This window comes from Notolepis coatsorum (assembly GCF_963971535.1).
Source record: "Notolepis coatsorum genome assembly, chromosome: 8".
Classification (NCBI taxonomy): domain Eukaryota; kingdom Metazoa; phylum Chordata; class Actinopteri; order Aulopiformes; family Paralepididae; genus Notolepis; species Notolepis coatsorum.
Genome location: NC_140172.1, coordinates 57,563,252 through 57,585,839, shown reverse-complemented (window position 1 = coordinate 57,585,839; position 22,588 = coordinate 57,563,252). Strand labels below are relative to the sequence as shown.

Sequence of the window (22,588 nt, the reverse complement as noted above, 5' to 3'; positions counted from 1 at the left end):
CCCTTCAAAACTGAATCACAGAATATAAATAAAGAAAAAAGAAAAAGAAAATAAGTCAGTGATTCAGGTAATGCGACCAGGCTACTAATCACAGCAAGTACAACGTGAAACATTTTGGTAGAATATGTAGATTCAGGGTGATGGAACCAGGCTACTAATCACTGCAAGTACAACGTGAAACATTGGGTAGAATATGTAGATTCAGGGTGATGGAACCAGGCTACTAATCACTGCAAGTACAACGTGAAACATTGGGTAGAATATGTAGATTCAGGGTGATGGAACCAGGCTACTAATCACTGCAAGTACTCACATAATCAATAAATAAATAAATGAATAACACATTGACATAGGCATATCCTTGTCTCCTGAGCCTGTCAGCCATTGTGTACATGTGATGTGTGCCTGGTGTCAGTGTATGGCAGCTATTGAGCCCAGGCAGCCCAAGGTTGGGTGCTACACATTGGTGGTGGAGGAGGTCACTTCCATCCTACATTGTAAAGCACTAGGGTCTAGTAAAGCGCTATATAAAATGCAACAATTAGTTTGTTAATTCGTTCACCTGAGCCGCTGGATGTTGGATGTGACCCCAGAGAGCCTGTAGATCCCGTCCACGACGCCATGCTTCTCTATGAAGTCTGCACACTTCTTCAGCACCTGGGGCACTGCAGTGAAGACATACAGTGCAGCCATCAGTCATTTGAAGCACACAAATCACAAGCAATGCATTCACCTTTAGTTTATCAGTATATACTGACACACATAGTGCACAGATAGCACAGGGACAATACATACAATAGACTATCTACCTGTATCACTCTAAATACATATAATAGACAGTAGACTATCGACCTGTATATCACTCTAAATACATACAATAGACAGTAGACTATACCTGTATATCACCCTAAATACATACAATAGACAGTAGACTATACCTGTATATCACTCTAAATACATACAATAGACAGTCGATTATACCTGTATGTCACTCTAAATAGATACAGCAATAATTTTGCAGCAGCATGGCAGGTTATTTATCCTATTAATATTTATAATACAGTAGTAATTATATTATTATATTATATCATAACACTCTCAATTTGTGCTTAGAACTCCTCGTAATGGAATAACTAGTTCTACTGTTCCAGTTTTTTAAAGTCACTAAGAACTTATAATATATAATGTAATAGAAATGTAATGTAATGTAGAAATGTAATGAACGCAAAAAGGCTACAGGCTGAAGGAAGTGTAATGCCCACCCAGCAACATGAGTAAAGTCTAGAAAAAGCTTCTGCATAAAGGAACACTTTCCCAGAGTCAGACAAGAAGATTGATGTCAGTTTCATCTCTATGTTTCCAATAACCCCAGACAGAGAGAGAGGTCCAGGTGCACACTAGCCTAGCGTATCCCTTACTGGAAGCAGTAGGTAGCAGCTAGCCTAGCTTAGCACAAGGACTGGAAGCAGTAAAGAGCAGCTAGCCTAGCTTAGCACAATGACTGGAAGCAGTAAAGAGCAGCTAGCCTAGCTCTGCCAAAAGTGAACAAACATAACCTCCAAAAACTCCAAAAACTGATGCACAGAGATGAATTTATATCAATCTTCTCATCGGACGATGGCAAATAAGTGAATGTTCCCCCAAAAATTGGAGTATTCTTTTGAATGTCATTTTCATTTTAAAAGCCCAAACAGTGATCCAAATGTAAACAAATTACCCCACCTCCAAAAGTAAGAAATAAGAATGCAGCCATATTTTCGTTGACTGACTGCCTGACTCTTGATACAGAGACCAACACAGGCACACATCTCCAGAAAAGAGATCAGAGAAGAGAAAAGAGACCAGAGAGAAGAGACCAGAGAAAAAACAAGAAACCAGATAAGAGAAAGGAGACCAGAGAATAAAAAAGAGACCAGAGAAGATACCAGATAAGAGAGAAAAGACCAGAGAAGAGAAGAGAGGCCAGAGAAAATACCAAAGACCAGAGAAGAGACCAGAGAAGAGACCAGAGAAGAAAGAAGAGACTACAGAAGAGGCCAGAGAAGAGACCAGAGAAGAAAGAAGAGACTACAGAAGAGGCTAGAGAAGAGACCAGAGAAGAAAGAAGAGACCACAGAAGAGACCAGAGAAGAGACCACAGAAGAGACCACAGAAGAGATCAGAGAAGAGACCAGAGAAGAAAGAAGAGACCACAGAAGAGACCAGAGAAGAGACCAGAGAAGAAAGAAGAGACCACAGAAGAGACCAGATAAGAGACCAGAGAAGAAAGAAGAGACTACAGAAGAGGCCAGAGAAGAGACAATAGACCAGAGAAGGAAACAAAAGGTTATCCTATAACCTAGTTATATGAATACTGGCTGAGCGTCTCGCTCTTCGCCATTATGAGATATCTCTTATCTCCTAACACATAATGTGCTCACGAACAAACAACTGCACTCACATGCACGTGACCAGGCCACGCCCCCGCGTCCTACTATGACGCCGGACATGGTCACACTCTACCTTCCTCAGAAAGATTTCCAACACTGAAAACCCAACCAAGGGACCTCAGGGCGCTAAGAGCGAGACGCTCAGCCAGTATTCATATAACTAGGTTATAGGATAACCTTTCGTTATATTATCATACTGGCCAATCGCGTCTCGCTCTTCGCCATTATGAGATATGGGGCAGAGCAGACGTGTGGCCCGACAAGTGTACCCCCTGAGGTCCCGTCCACCCGCCCGTCCTAACGAAGGGGGGGAGGCAGTCAACTCCACAAAAGTGCGAAAAAGGGGGAACCAGACACCCCTGAAAAACGCACAGCACAGGTGGGACCATGTGTGACACAGCACCCCGTGGCACACACCCACACACCCCTGCTAGCCCACCAAATGGAGGGACGCAAGAGAGGTCCCAGACCTCAGAACCGCCTGGGAGACAGAACCCCCAGTCACGTCCACGAGGTAAAACCTAACGAAGGGACCTGGGGAGGACCAGAAGGCCGCAGCAAATAGAGCCAACTTCCCTATGATTAGTAGAAAGAGAGTTGTTGAAGCAGTGTTCCTATCTGTTTTGGATTACGGAGATGTGATTTATAGACATGCAGCGGCTTCCACTCTTAAGCCCTTAGACTCTGTTTATCATTCAGCCATTAGATTTATCACCGGTGATAGTTATGGTACTAACCATTGTATCCTATATAATAAGGTCGGGTGGGCCTCTCTGGCAGAGAAACGTAAGTTGCATTGCAATCTTTTTATCTATAAAGCCATAATTAGAGATTGTCCAAATTATATTAGTTCTTTATTGGAATGGACCACTGGACCCTGTCGTACACGATCCAGTTTTTGGCTTACACTTAGAGTGCCTAGAGTTTGTACTGAACTTGGTAGATCTGCTTTTGGCTTTTTTGCCCCTACATCATGGAATACCCTGCAGGAAACACTGAAACTAGACACTCTAGTGTCTATGGGTCGGTTTAGAACCTTAATGACCAATCAGGTCACCACAATATGTAATTGTTTTTAAATTATTACCTCTGTTTTAATTTTGAGCTATTTTATTCTTTTTAAAAGATTTTTTATTCTTTTTTTTTAATGTATTTTAAAATGTGCTCTCAATTATTCTGATTGTCTGATGTCTTTATATTTATGAACACACTGTGACACTTGTGTATGTAACATCTCGACGGCACTGTAAATGAGTTTAATTACTCAGTGTATTATCGAGTATAAATAAAGATTGAATGAATGAATGAACCATACTTATATTCACCACGGTATAACACAGGAACGTATGGATGAAGAAATTAATTATTTTTCACATATTGAACGATAGATAGGTGGTGTCAAATGGACCATAGTATTGTATCCATAGCTATAATATAGAATATAGTTATAGCTCTACAAACAAGGTGACGCATTCCTATCTTTTAAAGCGTGGCAGTGCTAGAACGGGGCCGACTAATCCCCGGCGGTCAATGAGTTAAACATGCCTCAAATTCAAATTAAGGGGTTGGAATTAGGTTTTAAGGGTACAATTCTGTTTTTGCCACTTAATTTATCTTATTCCATGCACAATACTATTTAATGTCTTTCTTAATTTACCTTAAAGGGGAACACCATGTGTTATTTCCATGGTCCAGGAAAGTGAGCTACTGAGCTACTCTCATAAAGCCAGAAACCAGAGAAATAAAAATCACATTTGTAATAAGGTATAACGTCTGGAGCTGCTCCATAGACAATGGAAGGGGGATTTTGTGGACCCACATAATGTTTGTGAGTTTTTATACCCAAATTACCTTTATTATCTAGTAGTGTTCCCAGTTCTGAAACCTATAATGTATCTCTCAGTGTCATCTATAAAATCCTTCTCAATTCATTGTCTATGGAGCAGCTCCAGATTGTATACTTGATGACATCACAAGTTTGCGTTTTAGCACTCTAGTTTTTGGATTAAAGAGATAGTTGTTTGTTCTCACTAATATTTCTGGACTGTCTTAGACCAGATTAATAGAATGTATGAATTCTTAGACCATAGTAATGACATGTATGACTTCTTAAATTTGGTATAGTTCACCTTTAATTCTTATTTAATGAATACAGTTATTTTAAGGGGTCATTAAGGTGTAAAATTAAGCAACTCTGTTCTCTAGTGTGTGTTTACAGACACAAATCGACTGTCTCAATAACTCTATTTTGTCCTCCACAGGGCAAGCTGGCCGTGGTGAAGGTGGAATTCTGGCAGGAAGCTGAAATGGTTTGTTTGTTTCAGAGGAAGGCAGACACACCCAGTCTTTGTAGCAGGGTATTACTGGTGACATTTCCTCTAATAGAAACGGGCGTTTGAAATGTGACCACCCAACTGTACACACACCCCACTGCTGGGTTCTACAGCACTGTTGTTCCTAGTGATGTAGTAAACTAAATGAAGGAGGATAAAACCTCTGGACAAGGTGGACACTATCATTAGGCAAGAAACCAGTAATATACTCTCTGTGCACTGTACATGCTGTATACTATATCTATATTCTGTATACATCCCATACCTACTAGCCATACCACTGGCCAGTATGGCGTTCTACCATAGTGTATTTATACTTTTATCCTGTATATACATCAGATTAGCCTATTTACTCAGTAGCTTTGTTATCCATTGTATCACTTGTTACACTGTATATTACTGTATATATATACTGTGTATTACACACCTGTCCTGTATATCGTTATGCACTTTACTGTTATCTTGCACTCTGGTTAGATGCCAACTTCTTTTCATTGTACTGTACTTGTCCTGTATGATGACAACATACACTAATACTGTAGTTATTCACTATAGGAATATTATTGAAATGTACAGTGAATAACTACAGAATCCCTGTGGTTTTATCATAGAAATGATATGTTCCTATTGTGATTCACTATAGAATTTCCATATAAATTGGTAAATGGGGGAAGGAAACTACAGGAATACTATAGTTTTCTGACAGTTCATTTGTCAGTGGTTAGAAAGAGGCATTGAGAACATGCTGTCACCATGTAAAGCATGTGTTAAAACTATCGTCATACAGTACATTTACAGTAAAAAGAAGGTTCAGTTATGTGAGCAGGAACAGCTTCCTCCCAGTCAGAACTAAACCCCAGAAAACAGAGTCTCTGTTCTGTGATGTCATCAAGTAATGGTTATGAATGTAACCAATGCACTTTGGGTAATATCCCGACCAGTGTTGGTCACTGAACATTTGTCTACCTTACAGCTCACACATACACACGCGTGCACAAACTTGTGCATGTGTGAACACACACACACACACACACACACACACACACACACACACACACACACACACACACACACACACACACACACACACACACACACAGATAGAGAGAGAGAGGGGGTGGAGATAGAGACACATACAGAGGGAGAGAGAGAGAGAAAGAGAGAGACACACACACAGTTCTCCAGGTGGGAGAACACAAGAGTGACAGAGAGAGGGCGAGAGAGAGACACACACACACAGAGGAAGAGAAGGGTGGGAGAGATACAGAAAACGTCAGGTTTACTGTACAAGTATAATATTCGGTAAATGGTTAGCAGGAGAGAAACGCGGGACTTGCCAAGTTCAAGGCTAACGTTAGCTGGTCAGCTACCATTTGAAGGTAACTAACCAGCAAACCATTATCTATCTATCTTTTACGTTAACTTGTTTTCACTGATTGAACATTCAACAACAATAATAGAAATCTTACCGTTGTTATTCCATCTGTCCCTCTGAGCTATTCACTATTTTAAAGTTGAGCGATGCTCTGTGTTATTATTCCGTGCTGGTCTGTGTCAAGAACAACGTCTGGTTGGATGCAAATTCATGTGCAGCTCACACTCTCATCAAAGTCCACAAATTATCTCTCTCTCTCTTAACCCCCCAGCTGCCAAGAAAAGGATTTAGCAGCTTGCAGCTTTGAAGCTGTATGCTAACAAACAATTGTAACCATCATTTAATTAGCACTTCTCTTGAAAGATTGAACTATGGGTACCTCCTGCTGAACCATACTCATGTACTACACAAGTGTAACTGAGTGGATTTGAACCTGGTACCACAGACGGCCGCACTAACTAGTTGAGCTAAAGGGTCAGAATGCAACAGTCTCATCCATAGTTTACAGTCGTCCTCTCCCCAAGAAGTCCATCCTTGCACGTTCTTTCGTCCACACATGCACTTTCCCAGGGTTAAGGCACTGAGATCCCACCCCTATTGCTATGTAAACCTGGATACAGATTCACCGGTCAGTGAGATCCCACCACTGTCATCGCTGTAAATGGTCAAATTGACTGCATTCATATAGCGCTTTACAACTTATGCCTCACATTCACCCATTCACTCACACATTCACACACCGATGGCGGAGGCAACCATGCAAGGTGCCAACCTGCTCATCAGGAGCAGTTAGGGGTTCAGTGTCTTGCTCAATGACACAGAGTCTTGCTGTGGATTTGAACCTGGGACCATAGGATCCACATGCGCCAACTAACCAGCTGAGCTAAAGGGTCAGACCTGTTAGCAGGTGCTGGTTGACTGTGGCCGACTCATCAGTAGTTTACACAAGCATAAGTACCCACAGGACAACAGCTGACTGTACAATAACTTCTCATCCCATTCAGTCCCATCTCTCCCATTCAGCTTTACAAAAGTGAAAAAGGAGAAGAAAACATCTTTTAACCTCCTGAACTGAGTAAGCCACAAACCTACTAAGGACAAGGGTATACAGTATACGTGCACCTTTACTTATTCCCAACCTATATGGCATGGTTAACCATATTTCCAATTTGGCAAAGCCACCTGACATATGTGTGTATCAATGCACCAAATCAGCAATCTCTATCAAAGTAGAAGAAGGAGGGAGATGCCACAACCTTAAAACCTAACAAAGGGACAAGGTGGGGACCATGATGCTGCCAAGCATATGTACTCTACAGTCTACACTGACTCCTGCACTTAGACTGATGGCATCTGCAACCCAGTGAGCCTCTGTTTAGAGAGGGCCTTCTCTATGTTGGCTCCTCTGAAACTGATTCAATTTACGAATGCTCTGTGTTCATTTGGTATAGCACAAGAATGCTCAGTGATTTTTCTCTGTCACTCTTCAACATTTGCATAGCGGATGATGAAGAGGGTGCTATTCTATTCTACTCTCTACTCTATCACACTCTTACCATGAGTTCAGCTGAGTCTGAGTTGCTACTGGAGTAGTTTCTTTAGCCGAGAAACAGTTGCACCAAACGGCTCTTAGGGCGAGACAACTGCTGTGCTGGAGTAGCATGGTTAGCCGCTGAGGGCTTGAGAGGATGTGAAAGCCAACTGTGACCGACTGAACACTGCCTTTCTCTGTCATCAATCTACGGGAGATGATGAGGGACAATGACTTCTTCCTACCCCATGCTAGTCATTGGTGGTGTTGTGACACATGCCAGACTCCTGCCACTGCTGATGCTAGCAGGCCAACAAACTGCCCTGTGTGCAGAATATCATCCCTACACTGCGTCTGTTACTATTTGAAGCATTCATTAATCCCTCTGGTATTTCGGTTTCTGTTCAGGCTGATCCCTCCTGCAAGCATTTAGACAAAAAAGCAGTTTCACTGTGTTGAGAGGCAGCTAACACTAGCTGTGTAGCCAGTTAGCTTTGCAATACCTCTGTGCCCTGGACACAGTTTGAGCTCTGAAAATCTTAAACAATTGGCCTTGATGTAGGAAACAACACCCTGCTTCTTCTTTGACTCTGTTGTGACATGTTCCACATATAGTACAAGTTATGCTAAAACTCTGACAACAATTTCAGATAGCACCAGCAGGTCGTATCACACTAACTAATCTATGTTAGCTAAGTAGTCAATAAAGCTGAGGGTCACAAATCTCAAAGAAAGACCGCCGCTAGCTGTCCGGATCAGACAGAATGCGTTTTAGCAGCTTGGGTGGCTTTTGTGTTGTCAATATTTTGCTATTGAAGGTGGAATAATGTGGATAATGCTCGTCCAGGTGATGATTTAGGGAGATGCAGAGAGAGTCACTGCTAGAAGCACATGACTTGTGCATGTGTTCTACTACAAAACTTTCCTCACAAAACGTCCATATATGACTAACCACAGTTTGCCACATACAGCCCATGGTGACAGGGCAGTCCTGTGTGCCAAGCATGGTGCACATAATACAGAAGATAGATAGGGTATATAATTTCTATCCAAACTAGACAGTCATGTACTGACCAACTATTAGGCCGATATCCAAATGTCCATTCATTAGCAAGATACTTGAAAAAATGGTCTCAGTCCAAATAATAAATCCTTTCTTAACTTAACTGCGGGCCCTTTCAAAATATACCAGACTCATGCATGTGCTATAAGTATAAAGTATAATAAATCACAAATGACTTTGTGTATGCAATAAAAAAAAAAAAAAGACTAGCCCCATTTTTGCAGATGCTTAACTCATTGGGCACCAAAAACATAATATCTCGTGTTTCGCCGCCAAGCGTTGAGTGCCAAAAATGTAATATCTCGTTTTTAGATCCTTTGATCTTTTTCCTTTGATCCCCATTCTATACACTCAGCCAGAGCCCTCTAGGTCTCCCTGGCTCATCTGCCTACGTTGGAATTGCAATGACGATTGAATCTCACCAGGTATCACCTACCTTTGAACTGGGAACTGGGGATACCACTTGTCTTGTGATCCACTCCGGCTTTTTCCGCCTAGGAGTGGATCACAACATAGCCATCGTGGAAGATTTGGTGCCTCAGAGCTATTCTTTCCCGTATGGTATCCATGCCCAATATACACGAGTAATTGAGATCGCCATGGGATCGACTGGAATTTATTCATTTTGGAGTACTTCCTGACTGAGGTAAGGTCTATCTTAGGTAACCTGCTGGTATTTTTTTAACGTAAAACATGCTTCAGTGTCGTGTTTTACCAGACGTAAAACATGCTCGACAAACACGATGGCAGTTTCTAGTTAAAACGACCCCCCCCCCCCCTTGATGATTTTGTGAAGACACATATGTACATGGTATATACCTTTTGATTTGGAAGTATTTGGGGTTTCAGGCGATCAACCAGAACGATTTGGGCATATTGCATATAACGCGTCATATCTCACGATCTATGAAAAAATACTGGATTATTTTGGAAAGGGGCGATGTTTAGCATGTAATAGCGCACAAACTACAGTATGTAGAAATTAACTGATTAGTCAGTGATGGACTGTGAACAATGCCTGTCAAATGAGCCATACTATTGTCTGCATAGCTATAATACAGAACACACAATGGGTCTGCAAACATCGCTAAAATGGTCAATAACGCTGGCGCCATGGAGTACAGATGGGGAAAAGGCGTGGCACCCAAAGAGTTAAGAGGTTGGAGGAATTGCAAATGTTATGCCTATGTCTATTTTGTGTCTACATCACTGCTGTGAATTGGGCTGCAATTCTTGAAAGGTGCTATACAAATAAAGTTTATTATTATTATTATTATTATTATTATTATTATTATTATTATTATTATTATTATTATTATTATTATTATTATACAGTCAAGGGGTAAACAGTAATTGACCTGTGAACCCCGTTGATTGGGAGTGGTGGTCCACTCCAGTGTTGCAACAACTTTTAATATATGCCATTTGATGGAGGCTTTTTATCCAAATCACCTAATGCTACAATAAGTGTATCACGTTTTTAACATGGGTGGTCCCAGTAGGAATGGAACCTGTGTGTCTGTAATTCACATTCAAGAACCGTTCATACTCGGCTTCATGCTCAGAGGGTGAATTGCTGAAGACCCAGGGGAGTACAGTGTCGAATTTGGTCCCATTTGGCGAGACTTTATATTTTGACCCTTAACTCTCAGAAACTAAAATATTTTTTTCCTGGATTCTGTGGGTCCAGATTCATCTATTTGTGTAAGCAATGACCATTTGCGTATAGACAGGTTTTCCGCCATTTAGAATTTTGTTCATTTTGGTTTTCTTCTTTTCACTACTCCTCCTACAAATGTTTAGCAATTGTCACTCAAATTTGGTACAGAGCATCTCAGGACTAAGCCGAAAAAGATAGTTTTTTCCTGATCTTTGATATTCCATATAGTTTTGCTAAAGCTGGCCCTCAAATTTGCTCAAATGCTGTGGGCAGGGCTTAATTACAAAGAATATCATGCATCACGATGGTTTCAACCGGAAAAAAATTGCCGGAAGGTCTGGATTCTTACATATCTCGATGTGATTTATCAAGAAATATCAACAGCTAGAATTTTGGGTCTCAATGAATCCAAAATGGCAATGTGGTTAGAAGTGGTGGAGAGAATAAAAGCTAGCATATAATGGTAGTGTCTGGTTAGGAACAAATTATAATAGTTGGATTATCCAATGGGGGGTCCGGGAGAGGGGGGTACGAGCTGGAGCATATGTGTATTTGTATATCCTATTGTGTGTTGTCATGTTTGTTTATGTGTTTGTTTAAAAAAAAAAAAAAATACAAAAAAAAAAATCATGCTTTCTACTATTGCAAGCACATTTGGTGGACATGTCTGATGTCTGAGTAAATATGACACATCTGGTGCCATTTGGCCAATAGATTGAAGCTAGAGTCACACGGCTCATCAAAAAACCAATGCTGAATCCCACAATAACTATCACCCTGTCTCTCTTCTCTCTTTCCTCTCTAAATCACTTAAAAGCTCACTGCTTATCTATTACAGAACGACCTCCTAGACCCAAATCAGTCAGGCCTCAAGACTGGTCACTCCACAGAGACGGCCGTCACAGAAGCTCTTCATATAGCAAGAGTGAAAGACCCCTCCTCTTCTCTCTCTACACCAAATCTCTGGGTAACATTATTACGCCTCATGCCTTCTCATATCACTGCTATGCTGACGACACTCAACTGTTCCTCTCCTTTCCTCCCTCAGATGCCCAAGTCTCTGAGCGGAGCTCGGCCTGCCTGTCCGACATTTCCGCCTGGATGACGACCAATCACCTCAAACTGAACCTAAGCTAAACGAATCCTCCTCACTGACCGACTTTTCGATCACAGTGGAGAATGTAGCTGTGGCTCCATCCCCAACCGCCAAGAACCTAGGTGTACGAACCATGTCACCCCATTTCTCAGAGAGCTGCACTGGCTTTTCATTGCCGCACAAATCCACTTCAAGGTTCTTGACCTGGCATACCATGCAACAGGGGGAATGGCTCCCTCCTACCTCCAGTCAATGGTCTCTAACTACACATCCTCAAGACCCCTACGCTCTGCATTTTCTGGCCGCCTCAGACCCACTCCTGGTCATCAAAGCAAAGCAGGGTATTCTTGGTCCTCACTCCACAAAAAAAAGAAAAGAAAACTAACCTTCTTACTGTCTTTTTACTATTATGTACCCTACTACTATGCTACTATACTTATACTACTACTTATCATGCTAATTTGTCTATACTACTATGCACTCAGAGTGTACTTCGTTACTATTTCACGAACAATGCCACTGACCCTTAACTGCCAGATAGGTACCTCTCTTCCTGACTTGTTGTTCACAATTTGTGAGTTGCTTTGGATAAAAGCATCAGCTAAATGACTAAATGTAAATATAAATGTAGCTGGCACTGTAGCGGTGGTGGGTGTATTGCTGAGGGCCCAAGTATAGTAAGTGCACCTTCGAATGTGAAGTTGATTGGGTGCAAAGTTCTCGAGAACGCTGCAAGCAGCAATACGTGGTTCTCAACCACGTAAGCAGCACATCCAGGGGCAAAGCAATCATCCAGTTCTGAATGGACACGCATTCCCAATGGGCATGTGCTCCTAACTGACGTTTTTCTAATGGGCACTGCACTAGTCTAACTATAAAGGAGGAATCTTTGCGTGCATGCATGTCACATATCTCAAGAACCATTCATTTGATCAGCTTCATGATTGGTGGGTGTATTACTGAGGATCCAGGAGAGTGCAGTGTTGAATTTGGTGCCATTTGGCCAGATGATGGTGCTATAGTGTGTGACTGTCCATTGCATTATCTCAAGAATCGGTCATCCAATCGACTTCACACTTGGCAGGTATATTGCTGAGGAACCAATGGAGTGCAGTGTCGAATTGGTGCCATTTGGAAAGATAGTGGCGCTAAAACAACAACAACAACAACTTTACGTTTTGCAGGTGTATTGTTAAGGACCTGGATGAGCATTTTTCGAGAACATTGGGTCTCATTCTCCAATATTTTCCAAAGACTTCTCTTAGGGCAACCATCTTGGAACCGACTGAGACAGAATCGACGACAAGTTCACTCTGATTCCCCAACGTGTGGGGAAGATGTCTTAAGTGGCTCAAACGATCACAGCTGAGATACCGGCGTTGAGGAATGGCACCATTCTGAAACGTGAACGCGCATCCCCGTCCAGGTCATTTGCATACAAACCGCGCCTCCGAAGCTCCTTATAAGTCGCAAAAAGTCAATAGTTAGACACACCTGTCCAGCTCATTAGAATGCAACTGATGATGCACCCGTGTGAAAATGGTGGCCGATATGTGGAAGCGCTTTGTGACCGATCAAAATGAGATTAGATTAATGTATTGTCATCATATATAAACAGCTCGTGGTGCACACACACACAGTCACACACACACGTGCGCAGTACTGTATAGCCTACGTGCGTATGAATGAACGCAGTATAGGCTTATATTATTCTAATGACTTGTTTTATTAGGAGAGCAGCACAGATACTGCACTGGCCGTACAGTCCACCATGCAGTCCGCAAATGGTACGCCCGACTCTGGCGGCCTTAATATGTGTACTGTACTTACTGTACGTATAGGGCAGAGCATGTATATAGTATCTACTAAATCCTAATGAAACAAGTAATTAGAATAATATAAGCCTACTGTTCATTCATTAGACACGTAGGCTATACTATGTGCGTGTGTGTGGCATACACAACAAGACTTATGGAATATTAATGCAGTCTATTTCCACACGATTAGCTTTAGTTCTTATTTATTTATTTATCCACTGGTATTTGCAGTGTTGGTGTAGTAGGCTACATAGTGTATTTCAATATCTGTTTTATTGATTAATGATATATTTGAAGGAATGCAGGTTATAGCTATATCAAACAAATGTCTGTTCCATTCAATGGGATATATTGCATGTTGGCTATAACCTGCATTCTTTCAAATGTATAATTAATCAATAAAACAGATATGTAACAAATAAGAAATACAAATTCCACAGAAGGCATTCAATAATTATTATTTTCAATCATTTCACAATAATTGCATAATTGTGTTTGAATATCTGAGTAATTAAAGTAATTATACATTTGTCCAAAATATCTGGTTCAGATATGGTTAATCCAGCTGCCCTGTGATCAGATGAATCCATATTATTTCTTTTTCCGACATCCGCGTAATTTTTTATCGTACAAATATTGTCATATTTATTGAAATTATGACTAATTAATTCATTCCAAGGAGGCCTTGGTCTATGGTCTGCATCCCCTTAACAATTGTGTGTATTGAGCTGTACTGTATTGTACCCATTCTGCAATCTGTTAATAAAATGTTCAATCAATCAATCAATCAATCATAAGTGTGCTGCTCACATATATAAACAGCTCGTGGTGCACACACACACAGTCACACACACACGTGCGCAGTACTGTATAGCCTACGTGCGTATGAATGAACGCAGTATAGGCTTATATTATTCTAATGACTTGTTTTATTAGGAGAGCAGCACAGATACTGCACTGGCCGTACAGTCCACCATGCAGTCCGCAAATGGTACGCCCGACTCTGGCGGCCTTAATATGTGTACTGTACTTACTGTACGTATAGGGCAGAGCATGTATATAGTATCTACTAAATCCTAATGAAACAAGTAATTAGAATAATATAAGCCTACTGTTCATTCATTAGACACGTAGGCTATACTATGTGCGTGTGTGTGGCATACACAACAAGACTTATGGAATATTAATGCAGTCTATTTCCACACGATTAGCTTTAGTTCTTATTTATTTATTTATCCACTGGTATTTGCAGTGTTGGTGTAGTAGGCTACATAGTGTATTTCAATATCTGTTTTATTGATTAATGATATATTTGAAGGAATGCAGGTTATAGCTATATCAAACAAATGTCTGTTCCATTCAATGGGATATATTGCATGTTGGCTATAACCTGCATTCTTTCAAATGTATAATTAATCAATAAAACAGATATGTAACAAATAAGAAATACAAATTCCACAGAAGGCATTCAATAATTATTATTTTCAATCATTTCACAATAATTGCATAATTGTGTTTGAATATCTGAGTAATTAAAGTAATTATACATTTGTCCAAAATATCTGGTTCAGATATGGTTAATCCAGCTGCCCTGTGATCAGATGAATCCATATTATTTCTTTTTCCGACATCCGCGTAATTTTTTATCGTACAAATATTGTCATATTTATTGAAATTATGACTAATTAATTCATTCCAAGGAGGCCTTGGTCTATGGTCTGCATCCCCTTAACAATTGTGTGTATTGAGCTGTACTGTATTGTACCCATTCTGCAATCTGTTAATAAAATGTTCAATCAATCAATCAATCAATCATAAGTGTGCTGCTCAGCACTCTTAAATTCTGCTCTCAGCCACGGCCGAATCCAATCTCAGGGACGTTTGGGGAATCTGTCTACCAGCCCTAATATGTCGCAAATCAGCCTGAGATAACATTTCTTGTCGTAAATCCGTTCAGGAATGAGACCCATTGTAAGCAGCCCTTTTTGGGGCCAAGCGATCGGCCTGCTCCAAATGGGCATGTATTCTGAACCACCACGCACTCCGAACAGCCATGCCTGGAATGGCCACTGCACTAGTTTCATTATTTATGAGGAATATTTTTAGGGTAACTTGCTTCTTATTGCGAGATATAATTCACAAACAAGATGATGAGAATGAAGACTTTTTCCCGCCATCACTAACTCATGACTAATGACTGATTCCATGACTTGAAGGATTATTCACCAATGTTATAAAACACTGGTGTTAAAACTAGGGATACTCTGATACCAATACTGGATATCGGTCTGATATCATTCTAGAATAAAGTATCTGAGAATTTCCCCAATACTAAAATATGATACAGTGTATGATTGCGGCCTTATGCCCCAACCGGGACGAAGAGGATAAGTAAGTAAGTAAGTAAGTAAGTAAGTAAGTAAGTAAGTAATATGATACCAAGAAACGTGTAACATTCTAGAAATCAAAGCACAGTGACTTAATTTACTGCATTTTTAACACATAGAAGCATAGAGCTCTCTAATGGAGAAAACATGTCATTGTTGTCCAATGACCCCAAACTGATGGTCTAAGTCTCTACTGGTAAACGTACACCAGTAGAGAGTCCGCGCTGCCAGGTGAAAAAAAGTGGGCTGGGTACACATGTGTCGGAGGAAGCATGTGATAGTCTCCGCCCTCCCAGGCCGATGGTGGGGGGTAGAGTGCGCAACGACCAGGAAGGGGATTGGGAATTGGCATAACGACTAACATTGGTAGGGGAGAAAAGCGGAAAAAGGGGGGAAAAGATAATAACAAAAAAAAAGATAGTTCACTGTCGAAATGTTGGCGATTAAAGAATCTATATGGAGCTACACTGAATGTACAGTATTCCTCCTGCTAGCACAAAAAAAATACATATTTGGAGAAAATGATTAACCTCTTAACTCATTGGACGCCAGAGGTCGCTGTGGGCGTATGGCCGTGTGTGCCAGAACTGTAATGAAATGGGGATACATGTCGGTGTTTGCAGTGCTGAAACTATATAAAATATTATAGCTATGGATCTAATGATATAGTCGATTGTCATTGAGTTTCTTCCGGTCAAGATGCAAAAAAACAGATACTTTTTTCATCAATACATTCCCGTTTTATACTGTGGTGAATATGAGTATAGTTAGAGTAATTCTGTGTAATCCCAGGAAACGCCGCCAAACAGCGTTTTTACTGCATTTCACTATAAATCGTGCCATTCCTCGCCTGGATCAATAATCAATCTGAAATCAATGCTAGATTATCGGTATTATGTTTCATCATGCATGCATGAAAGGGTGGGGGGCAGGTTCTATGCTTCGATCGTCACCAATGGAATACGTTACACAGTACATTACAGACACACGCTCCGATCGCGGGGAAGGAATTATCGGATCAACGCAAGATTGATAACATATAGCCCTTACCTTGTCTATGATGTACTGCAAAAAGAATATTCCAATTATCTGATCGCCATTCCAAGTACTGATCACGATCGTGTTTCCAACGTAATCCAGCATTGAACATGAACGGGGGGGGGGGGTGACCCTCATCGATGCATCCGTTATAACCGCTTGCCCTGCCCGAGTAGTTAGACCCCGCCCACATACCGCAGCTCGGCCCAGACACCAAGCCACATCATTTCAAATGGAGTGCAATAGCGGCCGCAAGGCGTTAGGCGGCGGTATTGGACTTTTGCAATCTCAGACCCATCCCCAGTGATAACACACAGATGCCTGCATGTTTATGAATGGAAATAGCGAATAAAAGACATAACGATTCAATAACTATAATAATAATATAATATAATAATGGTTGGCGTTATTCGATTGGCGGACAAACACGTATATATGCGTGACCGGCGCAGAATGAGTTAAAGATCGGACGGCCCGAGTCACGCACACCACATCCGATTGTGAATGGACCTGAACTGACCAGTCACTGCTGATGGTGAAAATGATTGACCATTTCATGGAAAAGTATTCTGTATTTTTTACTATGACAACTAATAAAGAAACTTGAAAACTTGTAGCCAAGGAGCGTCTGCTCCGAAAGCAATCGCAAGCGAGCACTGACAGTGGGGGAATGTGACACAAGAAGACGAAGAAGTCTATTGTTTTGACGAGAGCCTCTGAATGAATGGGAGTGGGTGGCCATTTTGATTAATAATGCTGAATCTTTACCAGTACACACATTACAAAAACCTTTGTAAAACATACATTTTCCATGGGATTTTTATAAACTTTGGACCTGTACTACATAAGACTTCAGGCTATGGAACCGTTATGTCTTCCAGCTCCTACCTCTCAGCTGGAACTTAAAAACAGGCATCTGGCAACCAGTAAAAATAAATGTGAGTACACAAAACTTTTACTTCAGTGTGTTCAAACCTCTGTTACTTTATTTCATTAGCAGTCAAAGTGATCTTTCTTTATTGTGTAAGAGACTTCAGAATGTTACCTTTCAAAAGAGACCAGACTCATGCATGTATACGTATAAAGTATAATAAATTGCAAATTATTTTGGGTATGCAATTGTCAAAAAATCCTTGGGATGATGATGTGTATGGGTAGTTTAGAGGTCTAAGCACTGTGCGGCTGGGTAGTGTAGAGGTCTAAGCACTGGGTGGCTGGGTAGTGTAGAGGTCTAAGCACTGGGTGGCTGGGTAGTGTAAAGGTCTAAGCACTGCGCGGCTGGGTAGTGTAGAGGTCTAAGCACTGGGTGGCTGGGTAGTGTAGAGGTCTAAGCACTGGGTGGCTGGGTAGTGTAGAGGTCTAAGCACTGGGTGGCTGGGTAGTGTAAAGGTCTAAGCACTGCACGGCTGGGTAGTGTAGAGGTCTAAGCACTGCGCGGCTGGGTAGTGTCGAGGTCTAAGCACTGCGCAGCTGGGTAGTGTAGAGGTCTAAGCACTGGGTGGCTGGGTAGTGTAAAGGTCTAAGCACTGCACGGCTGGGTAGTGTAGAGGTCTAAGCACTGCGCGGCTGGGTAGTGTAGAGGTCTAAGCACTGTGCGGCTGGGTAGTGTAGAGGTCTAAGCACTGGGTGGCTAGGTAGTGTAGAGGTCTAAGCACTGGGTGGCTGGGTAGTGTAGAGGTCTAAGCACTGCGCGGCTGGGTAGTGTAGAGGTCTAAGCACTGGGTGGCTGGGTAGTGTAGAGGTCTAAGCACTGGGTGGCTGGGTAGTGTAAAGGTCTAAGCACTAGGTGGCTGGGTAGTGTAAAGGTCTAAGCACTGGGTGGCTGGGTAGTGTAAAGGTCTAAGCACTGGGTGGCTGGGTAGTGTAAAGGTCTAAGCACTAGGTGGCTGGGTAGTGTAAAGGTCTAAGCACTGGGTGGCTGGGTAGTGTAAAGGTCTAAGCACTGGGTGGCTGGGTAGTGTAGAGGTCTAAGCACTGGGTGGCTGGGTAGTGTAGAGGTCTAAGCACTGCGCGGCTGGGTAGTGTAAAGGTCTAAGCACTGGGTGGCTGGGTAGTGTAGAGGTCTAAGCACTGTGCGGCTGGGTAGTGTAGAGGTCTAAGCACTGGGTGGCTGGGTAGTGTAGAGATCTAAGCACTGCACGGCTGGGTAGTGTAGAGGTCTAAGCACTGGGTGGCTGGGTAGTGTAGAGGTCTAAGCACTGCGCGGCTGGGTAGTGTAGAGGTCTAAGCACTGGGTGGCTGGGTAGTGTAGAGGTCTAAGCACTGCGCGGCTGGGTAGTGTAAAGGTCTAAGCACTGGGTGGCTGGGTAGTGTAAAGGTCTAAGCACTGTGCGGCTGGATAGTGTAGAGGTCTAAGCACTGGGTGGCTGGGTAGTGTAAAGGTCTAAGCACTGGGTGGCTGGGTAGTGTAAAGGTCTAAGCACTGCACGGCTGGGGAGTGTAGAGGTCTAAGCACTGCGCGGCTGGGTAGTGTAAAGGTCTAAGCACTGGGTGGCTGGGTAGTGTAAAGGTCTAAGCACTGCGCGGCTGGGTAGTGTAAAGGTCTAAGCACTGCGCGGCTGGGTAGTGTAGAGGTTTAAGCAATGGGGCAGCTGGGTAGTGTAGAGGTCTAAGCACTGGGGCAGCTGGGTAGTGTAGAGGTCTAAGCACTGGGTGGCTGGGTAGTGTAGAGGTCTAAGCACTCTCCTACCACTGCAGAGACCCGGGTTCAATCCCCGACAGCGGTACCTCCGGCTTGGTCAGACGTCCCTACGTCCCTAATTGGCAGTGTTTGTGGGTGGGTTGACCCATAGAGGCACATTCACAAGACAAGACAATGTCTTGCCTGGACTTAGTTCCGAAACAAAAACACCTATGAAATGTCAGAAAATAAGACAAATTGTAACACAAAAGTTACAATTAAACACCTAAGAGAAATCACAAAAGTCACAAAAGTCTTAGTGTTCCTCTTCGGGTTCAAAGGTTAAACGTGGGGTAGAAAACTGGCTCAGTAAAACTTGCGTCATGAGCCATGAGTCAAGTCACACGGTTCGTCACGGTCTTGCACTGAACAGCAAAACAAGAGAGAGAGACTTGTGAGATTGAGACTGAAATCTGGAGAGCTTTCTTTCTTGTATGGGTAGCCTCAATGGGAGTGTTAGTGCCTGACATTTGAGTACTTTTTCATTAGCATGTTTAAGGGTACCGTTACATATTATGTTAAATGGGTAGTGTTATTATTATTAGTCTTTGTATGAATTTGGAAATCTGAAATGTTATTTAGGTGCTGGGGAACAAATTACATAGGTACTCCTTGCCGTTTAGCCAGTGTTTTTTGCGTTTTCTGATTAACAAGCCTCAACAAGCTGTTCAGAACAGAGTTAGACAAGAAGGTTGATATTGGTTTCACCTGTGTGTCCAGTGGTCCCAGACAGAGATCCAGGTGCATGCTAGCCTAGCTTAGCACAAGCACTGAAATCAGTAGGGTGCAGCTAGCCTATAGCTTTGTAAAAAGTGAAGAAATACTTTCTTCACAACAACTCAACAACCCACAAACATTTTGGACTGTTCCTCTTAATCAATTAGCTGTGCTTTTGGAGCCAGGAACACTGCATACCTAATGTGCTGCCCAGTTTGTAAACGTTGTTCGCAAGCTTTTTTGAGGTAGCGAGACAGGGAAGGAAATAATTAATTTAAAATGTGGTATGTTGCTACACCCACCAAAAACACTGATCAATACAAAGGAAGGAAGAGGTGCAGGAAAATAAATAATTAAAATTGTATTTGATTTAAACTAGTTTAGACTAAATAAATGGAACAAACATGTTCCACAGATTCAAGGAAGTTGTATAGAGTTGTTGAACAGACACATAACATGTCGCCTTTAAGAAAACAGCTAAATTCCATTTTCATTTTATAAAATATTCTGCAATAATATCCTGCAATTTCAGTATCTGATTACGGTCTCATTTTGTAATGAGATTACTGGCTGTATGCTTCCCAAACCTGCTCATTGTAGCCTACTCTAAAATCAGAGCCAAAATCCACCAGAATGGCATTAAAAAGGTCTAACTTTACATTTCAAATATCACGTTTATGATGTGTGCTGCTCATTACAACGTCTCACTCATGTTTCCCCATATGTAAGCATTACTTGTCCACTCATAACCCTTCCCACAGAGAAAAGTAGTCACAGGCACTTTACTGACCAGAGGAAACTGAGGGAAAAAAATATTCTGTGAGCCACGCCCAAGCAGTCACAAATCACCCTTTTATACAGTCAATGGGAGGATGAAGAACTTTTCCTGAATGCAAAACACATGGACAACAGCGTTTCCTGATGAAATAAAAAACTGTACAGACCAAAATATAGTTCTGTAACTACTGCCATGTAATGGCAACATTCACTTTGTACATATTCCTTCACTAGTTTTGGTGAATGAATAATAAATCTTGTTTACATCGTAACATCAATACTGTAAAACGAGCCACTGTTACAGCTACCAGATACCATCTTCCCCTGAACTCCAAAGACGTCCTACGAGATGTTCTACTGAAAAAATTAATCAATTGAATACTGTATGTATAAGTCAAGCCACTGGTGTACAGGAGAGGGGGGGTATGTAAAAAAAGAAGCTACATGTAAGGAAAGAGAAGAGGCTTTAAGATTAATTACCATCTTGTCCTGAGCTTCAAGGGTATTGGTTCTACTACAAAATAAAAATGAATACTTTTCTTTGTCAATTGAATACTGTGTTATAAAGTCAAGCCACTAGGAAAGGGTGAGGGAATCTACAGTGCCTGTCAGAAAACAGAAGAACATTTCAGGATGTTTTACCATCTTGTCCTGAAGTCAGAAGATGTTCCGTCAGGTCACAGCCGAACGCATTCTCGCCGCCTTTCTTCTTGGCCTTCGGCTTGCTCCCTTTATTCTTCATGTGGATCCAGTTAGTTCTCTGGACTTTCAAAACAAACGGGTCCTTGAAAAAGGCAACAATCCATATGACCCCAAGGGAGGGTTAGAGACAGCAGGCCAGAGAGTGGCCACATAGAAGGAACCCTACAGCAGCTTCCAAAAAAATTCAGCATCTGCTCACATTTCTTCTTGACCAGCCGCACGCACGCCGTTGGTGGGGAAGTCGAGAAATTCCTGTGTAAAAGAACAAAAAATTACGTCACTTCTTCTTTTTTTTCACTCAGTTCTTCCAAGTGATAATACAAGAAAATACCAAGTCTTTAAATAACTAATGAGAATAAATAAATAAATAAATACAGGGACAGTGGTCCACGCTAGTGATTTATCTCCAAAGGATTCGCAAGAAACAGCAGCAGAATTAGTTGGTTTCCTGTTGTTTTTTTCTAAACCCCCATCCAGTCCTCCTTATCTCCTCCTCTTTTCCTCCTCTGTTCCATTCCGTCTGTCTCCTAGTTCACTTGCCTCCTCTGTTCCACTCCGTCTGTCTCCTAGTTCACTTGCCTCCTCTGTTCCACTCCGTCTGTCTCCTAGTTCACTTGCCTCTTCTGTTCCACTCCGTCTGTCTCCTAGTTCACTTGGCTCCTCTGTTCCACTCCATCTTGTCTCCTAGTTCACTTGGCTCCTCTGTTCCACTCCGTTCGTCACCTAGTTCACTTGGCTCCTCTGTCGCTGAGGAAACATGCTGAGGAAACATGTATGTATCAATCCCAAGCACATGATTTACAGGGGAAATGATCTGTTATGTTTCTGGGTCTTTCTCCAAACGTTCTCCAGTATGTTTAGAGGAGCCGGGGGCGTGGAGCTGCCGTGGGCAGTGGTGTTGGTGCTGGAACGTTGACAGAGAGAGAACAGCTGACCACTGTGTCTTCTGGTTTACATATTACTGACCCCCCTTTCATCCAGGT

The 22,588-nt window shown here is 41.9% G+C and overlaps 1 protein-coding gene across 1 annotated transcript in view; it reads right to left on the bottom strand.

Moving 5' to 3' along the window:
• Positions 1-22,588, bottom strand: part of arhgap31 (Rho GTPase activating protein 31) — a 57,887-nt gene extending 35,299 nt beyond the window's left edge. The window contains exons 1-2 of the mRNA XM_084320677.1: positions 21,546-22,588; positions 563-665 (exon numbers count right to left, since the gene is read on the bottom strand). Of these exons, the coding sequence (XP_084176803.1) occupies positions 563-665; positions 21,546-21,645 (203 nt within the window). The 5' untranslated portion in view covers positions 21,646-22,588. The remainder of the gene's footprint in view (positions 1-562; positions 666-21,545) is intronic.